At 40.5% G+C, this 7,129-nt stretch overlaps 1 protein-coding gene across 2 annotated transcripts in view; it reads right to left on the bottom strand.

The window, feature by feature from the left end:
- Nucleotides 1-1,922: 1,922 nt before the first annotated feature.
- LOC129696520 (cysteine-rich secretory protein LCCL domain-containing 1-like) overlaps nt 1,923-7,129 on the bottom strand; it is a 44,643-nt gene continuing 39,436 nt past the window's right edge. For both annotated transcript variants that reach the window (XM_055634510.1, XM_055634511.1), the window contains 2 exons: nt 5,683-5,816; nt 1,923-4,474 (listed from right to left, as the gene is read on the bottom strand). In XM_055634510.1, the coding sequence (XP_055490485.1) occupies nt 4,423-4,474; nt 5,683-5,816 (186 nt within the window). In that variant the 3' untranslated portion in view covers nt 1,923-4,422. The remainder of the gene's footprint in view (nt 4,475-5,682; nt 5,817-7,129) is intronic.

The raw sequence follows: 7,129 nt of genomic DNA, 5'->3' as shown, positions 1-7,129 counted from the left end.
TGTCGCCATAGCGGCCCATCGGGGAGCGGATTCCTCTGGAGTTGGAGGGGGAGGGGGGTATTGTGCTGTTTGATCGCCCCCTACTATTCCAGGGACAGGGAGACAGGACGTTCACCGAGGGCGGCCCGCAGAGGTGACAGTGGAACCTCCGGTCGGTCCTCGAAGAAAGGGGAACTAAATCCCCATCCATAAGAGAGAAGGTGAGGGTATATTGCGCGGGTGGGTTAATAATTGACAATATGCTGCTACCTGCCCGCTGAGTAAAAAACTTTTTAACTCAGCGGGCAGGCAGCAGCAGATTGTCGCTCCCTTCAGTTTCACCCCACCTACACCCCTCTGCTTCCCAGCCATGTGTGTGACCCCATCCCTCCCCTCTCCAGCTCCCCGCTCATTGCACCGGCGCGGGGGCTTTGTACTGTTTTCACGTCGGCGATGGCAGCAGTTCAGTACAGTCACCGGAGACGTCAGGACCAATTGGACGTCGACCATCAGCCCACCGCAAGCACTGAGAACCCAGAGACCCACGGCCAACAGCAGCCCAGCCCAGCCCTGCTCCAACTACAGAGGAACCTGGGTTGCGGATGACGGGGCGCAGCTCGGGGCATCGTAGGGGCCCATCGGGGAGCGGGTTCCTGTTGGTCCTGACGTCTCCGGGCACCTGCTATCCTCCGGGAACTGTACCCCCCTTGCAGGAGAGTGGGGTTGTTTGCAGTTGCAGAGGGAGGGGGCAAGGGCGGTACAGTTCCCAGTCTCAGCTCCAGTCCAGGGGGGTGGCCGGAGACGTCAGAACCAACGGGACAGCGACCCCCAGGCCCACTGCAAGCACGGAGATCCCAGAGACCCACAGCCAGCAGCAACTGCAGCCCAGCCCCGCTCCAACTCCAGAGGAACACGTAGGGGCAGAAGCTGATGGTGTGCAAGGTGTTCTTGGGGTGGCACAGCTCGGGCTGTGGGCAAACTGCCACTTGTCGCCGTAGCGGCCCATCGGGGAGCGGATTCCTCTGGAGTTTGGAGGGGGAGGGGGGGGTATTGTGCTGTTTGATCGCCCCCTACTATCCCAGGGACAGGGAGACACTGCGGCTTTTTAGACTGGTGGGCAATCACTTCCAAAGTTCTGCCCACACAGTCAGTACACCTCTCCTACACTGCATTTCATACAAACATTTATTCTGCAAGAAAAAATGACATTGAAGACTCAAACTCGCGACCGAGTAACTGCCGGGATCAAGGCGCAAACTCGCGACCTTGCGGATATGAGCCGAACACTCTACCACTGAGCCAGCCATTAAAATCTACGCTAAAAAATTTCCATTCCGAAGACCGACAAATTCTGAATTACGAAAAGTGTCTGGTCCCAAGGCTTTCGGATAAAAGGTTGTGCACCTGTAGAAGATAAATCCATTCACCTGCCTGTTGCTGTGAGGCAGTGGCAGATTAATGTCCCTGTCCCACGTAGAAAACCTGAACGGAAACCTCCGGCAATTATTTCAAAAAATTGTAAACCGGCCGCGACTAAAAATAGGTTGCCGTTTTAAAAGGTCTTACCTTCCACTACCTGCAACCTCCGGCAACCATCTGCAACCGATGCTAGTTGAAGGTGGTTGCTGGAGGTTGCAGGTAGTGGAGGCTACCTGCAACCTCTGTCAACTAGCATCACAACCGGCTTTGACTAATAAATTACCGATTTTTAAAACGGCAACCTATTTTTAGTCGCGGCCGGTTTTGAATTTTTTAAAATAATTGCCGGAATATAGAAGAAGCGGAAACCACTTTCGACCATTAGGGAGACTGACAAAAACCGCACGAAACCTTGGGTTGGGCGCAAAGTCTCCAGAGGTTTCCGTTTAGGTTTTCTAAGTGGGACAGGGGCATAAATCAACCACATTTTTCTTGATGGCAGAACGGTAGAAATTAAAAACAACTTTTGCCTCAATAATTGATTTATTATTAGAACAATACAAATACTCCACTAAATATTTTCAATAATCCCAAACTGCTATAAAATTCATGACTTTAATAAAGATTGTTAACAAATCGGGTACAAGATTCAGATACAACTGCTTATCAGTTTTGAGACCAGCTATTATAAAGCACTAGTAGGCATATTAACATATCATTTTAAATGTTCCAACATCAGATCAACACGCAAATCTGAATATTTAACACAACCTTTCACACTCTGTATTGATGTAGAAAAGATGCCACAACTGTTATCCAACAATTACATAATGACATGGTGGTACCTGGACACATAATCCATTCTTTTTTTATCTCACCAAATAATTTAAAATCAGAAATGTTTAAAGAGGTATTTTTAAATTGCAGTTTTCATACATTTATTACAATAGCCTGTTTAAAATAATTTTCAAACTTTAATTCTTTTTAGTTTTGAAAAGATATGGATAGGTAGAGAGAACTGTTTGGAATGTAAATAAAATCCTCTTTTTAGTTTAAGTTTAGTTTATAGATATAGCGCGGAACCAGGCCCTTTGGACCACCGAGTCCGCACCGACCAGCAATCCCCGCACATTAACACGATTCTACACACACTACGGACAATTTATATTTATACCAAGCCAATTAACCTATAAACCTATATGTCTTTGGAGCATGGGAGGAAATCGAAGATCTCGGAGAAAACCCACGCAGGTCACGGAGAGAACGTACCAACTCTGTACAGACAAGCACCCGTAGTCTGGATCAAACCTGGGTCTCTGGCGCTGTAAGGTAGCAACTCTACCACTGCGCCACCATGCCGCCCTATGCTTTTCCATGTGCAAATAATGGAAAATAGATTAAATAACAGCAGTGCAATATTTACTGTTTACAGGGTCTTTAATTCAAAAATGAGAAAATAACCTTGCAGATTTGACTAAATAAAAAATCTGTTTAAGCACGTACACTACAAATAAGTATCTGAGGTAGTAAAGATACATAAGGCAGACAGTATTGTTTGAAAGGCAGATTTCATAAAACATTTAAAAGATACAAGTACAAATGGCAATTTTAACATGATAATAACATAAATAACTTTCAACAGCTTGTGACCTGCAGGCAATATAATTTTTAAAAAATAGAATCAAACATCTTTATACCGTGTTTCACACCAAATAACAGGATGTAAATCTGCTAGCTTATTTTCCAAAGGCACTTCATAATCTCTGTTGTGTATCCCATCTATGCACACAGTATGTGTAGGAAGGAGCTGCAGATGCTGGTTTACACCAAAGATAGCCACAAAATTCTGGAGTAACTCAGCGGGAAAGGCAGCATCTCTGGATAGAAGGAAGGGATGACGTTTTGGGTTGAGACCCTTCCCCACAGTATGATGTTTTTTCTTGAGAATTGATTCAATTACTTTAAAACTGTGTGTGAAAGCATGATTTATACATTCTATTTTGTCATTTAGGGAAATAATTGGAGTTGTGCTTGAGACTGTTGTGAAATGAAGTCACAACATGAACACAACCCCTTAGACACTGCTGAGGCCTGTTCAAAAAGGGGGCCTCAGGCCATATCCATGCAGATGCTAATCAATTATTAAAATGCAGCTCAAACAAAAAATCATCTGTTTCTACACTGAGACATCCTGCAGATAGTCATCTAGAAGGAGTGGATGGTAAAATGAAGGGGGGGGGGAATAAAATGAAGAGGCAAACTTGAGCTTTCAATTATCAATAATACACAAGAAAAAAAACTCTGAATCCACTTGCTTGAACAGGTATACAACTACTAGTTATGCAGCGGAAGACCCAAAGTCAACTGGACAGGGCATGCAAGGGACAAGTGCTGTTCAATTGATAACGACTTTATTACGAGCCCAAGCAAACATTAGGACATCGTTGCCTATTCAAGGCTCAAATCAGTTGACACTCTAATATTTAGAACCTACCGATTTCTACTTCTGGTAGAGATAAGATGTGAGAATTTCTCTGCTAAATGTTCAGCCAAAATATGAATGTAATGAGTTGCAATATCTCTCACATGGATTGTACAAGCTGATCACTCTACCAATAATACATTATTATCACCAATTTATTTCCTGGCCTGCAGGAATAACTGCCAGATTCTCAAGGCATTAGATTAGTTCAACCTAATCATGGTTTTCACTTTGAAAAACACCTTCATTTTTTGGGTTGTGTTATTGAGTTAGCAGCATTCTGTTAGAATCGCAGTTTTACAATTGTAAATTTTGCTTACGGGGCAGTTCCATTATTAATGTAATTATGGTGTATGCGATTTTAACCTTCTGCATTACTCTTTTTCATGACATGGTACTGATTTTTTTGGTTTGCAATGGATAGAATTCTTTCTGCCAATATCCTAACACAGCGGAAAAAAAACCCTGCACAGGAAATAGTTGAAACACTTTTCTTTGCTTCTTCCAAGTCCTGCCTTAAACGTGGTTACTTTTGACCAGAATCAAATGATTGCAAATATTCTGAATGCTTTGGCTCCAGGTGGATTTTTCAGGCTAAAAAGGAAAAATGAATTTAAATATTAGAACATACTCTCTTTCAATAATCGATTTCAAATAAACAACATCCTATTCTTAGTCGTGAATAATCTTGTTTTTGGCTGCTTAAAGAGGTTGACTTTTTTTAATAAAAAGTATTGAAAAAAAAAATGCTTTTGACTAATGTGTCTAAAATATTGTACATATGGTGCATTGCACAGAGGGAATTCACATCCCTTGTCATTTCCTGGAGCTAGTCCTAAATAAAAAGTGTGAACGTGGCATTTGTGGTACAGAATGAAGATAGTTGACAGCAGTTCATCATAGTGACTGATGGAGAAAGACTCAGTTTCTGCTGCTCGGAAGGTTTGGGCAGAGCCTGAAAATACATTCTGTTCACTGCTGTTTATAACCAAAGCTGATATATTTATGTAAAAGGGAGTTATTTCAAAATGAGCTACCTCAGCCAGGTATGCTGAAAGGAAGATTTAAAAACACTGATCAGAATGAGGGTATTTATGGTGCTGTCAGTGATCTTTCACCCTCCCCATCCCCATCAAGAAACTTCTACTGTACTGGATAGAACCTCTCAATAAGTATATCTTCACTGTCACAACAAAGTAGATTCCTAGGGACATCTACAATGATATTAACAATTTAATCCTTTCTTGAATATTCTTTGTAGATAGAGCAATTTATACTTCATCTGTCATAATTAATTATAATGAACACATGCTTAGAATGATCATAGGAGTTTAAGGTCCTTGAACAACATGCGGCATCGCTTTATGTGCAGCAGGTCTTGGAATTCTTATCAGAATATAAACTCTGCAGATTTAAATAAATTCTGGACCAGGCCAACATTAATACTCAGGATCTTTATTATTATTATTATTATTAATAAATCCCAAAATTCTTCTGAACTATTTGCTGTTTGTCTATGAGGTCCAGACATTTTATAAACAAGAGTTATAAAAACAATATTTGTTGTGATGGAATAGTAAGCAGCTTTTAAGGGGATATGTTTTATCAGCTTACTGGAACCAGGCAGTTCTGCATACCATACCCTTCACTGAATTCATTAATTGCTTTGCTAACATTGGGATGGGACAGACTGTTTCAGCCGGTTTGTTTCACATACCAAATAATGGTTCAATAAGCTTTCTTGTTTCAAAATTTAACTTTGGCATCTGAATAAGTCTGCTGCTTTAGATTATTGTTCTAACCTTTCGGAGAATATTCCATTCTGGTACGTGCCAAAATAACGCTGCTTGTTCTCAACTGGCATTATATCAAGGTAACCTCCATCATAATTGCGAATGACCCCGGCATGTACCGCTGCTCTGCAAATACTGGATCTCTGTGGGAACATCAAAGTTAATAAAAAAATCAATATTAGAAATAAATTATGTCTCAATAGAACTTCACCCCTAATAACAATCACCACCCCAAATAATAATCAATAAGATTAAAATTATGTTAAACAAGTAAAATTAATGTTATAATGGAACTGTTGCCTGCATTTGGTATCTTAAATCTTCAATCAGGCGAATCCCGACTACCTGTTTTCTCCATTGGCAGAGCTTCCTCTTTTTCTTTTACATTACTGGTTTTTCCTGTTTTTCACCCTCTTGCAACTATGTAATATTCATTCAATTCTTAAACCAGCCACGCTCCGATGATTGTGATTTCCAAATCATCAATTCTACTCAGCATTGTACCTGGGACCAGGGACATTGAAAGAAATTCATTTCTCAAAGGACTTTTACAGTGAACAAAAATAATACTTCTGTAACCTTGTAGGTGGCTGAAAGATGGTGACTCTTTGCACAATTGTGTGTTGTATGCAAAACAAAGAATTTCATCGTACATAGGTACATGTGACAATAATAATAATTCATTCAGCGAACGTCCAGTTTGAACTATTTTTGTATATAGATACAAGAGATCTCATCAATAACATTTTTTGTGCAAAAATATTTATTGTGCTTGATAACAATCATTAAATGATTACACGATTAGCTGTTTCTTGAATGGAAACCAAGAGGCTTACTGCACGCCTACAAATGCTTATACTTGAAGAATATTTGATACAATGTTTTTAGCTAACATAACAACTAAGAAATAAGATCTTGTGAATCCTAACCAACGCATTTCAGTTTAGTACAAAGCACAAGCTTTCTGCACGTTACTAAAGTTAAAAGTGCTTTCAAAATGAAACACTGAAGTTCACACGAAAAGGTGGTTAAAAACAAAGATGCAGTCAGAATTTTCTGGATTAATTTCCCCTTGTATCAAGGCCTGTTATTTTATGTTTCTGCTCTAATACAACTCTGTTTGCCTACTTCAGAGACTTGCCTAATGCAGGAGCTTTAAATTAAAACCTGATCTGATCACTATTTTTTTTACCAAAACCACACGTAAAATCCTGGATGGTTGCAGCACAGTGGGATTGCAACTCAGTCGGAGATGATATCTTTTGACTAAGGTATTCATCCGAGTCCCACTCGCTCTTTTATGTGAAGTTAAAAGAACTAGAAAATTATAAAGAAGCCCATGGCTTAATCTTAGATTAGGAAGACCCAGATGGTGGTCATTCAAGAAATAGCCCATGGAAGAATTTTAGTAGGGACAGGAGGAACAACTCGCCATTCAAAGATAAACGCTGGGCAT

The sequence above is a fragment of the Leucoraja erinacea genome, chromosome 4 (assembly GCF_028641065.1).
Source record: "Leucoraja erinacea ecotype New England chromosome 4, Leri_hhj_1, whole genome shotgun sequence".
NCBI lineage: Eukaryota > Metazoa > Chordata > Chondrichthyes > Rajiformes > Rajidae > Leucoraja > Leucoraja erinaceus.
This window is presented reverse-complemented; position numbering and strand designations above follow the sequence as displayed.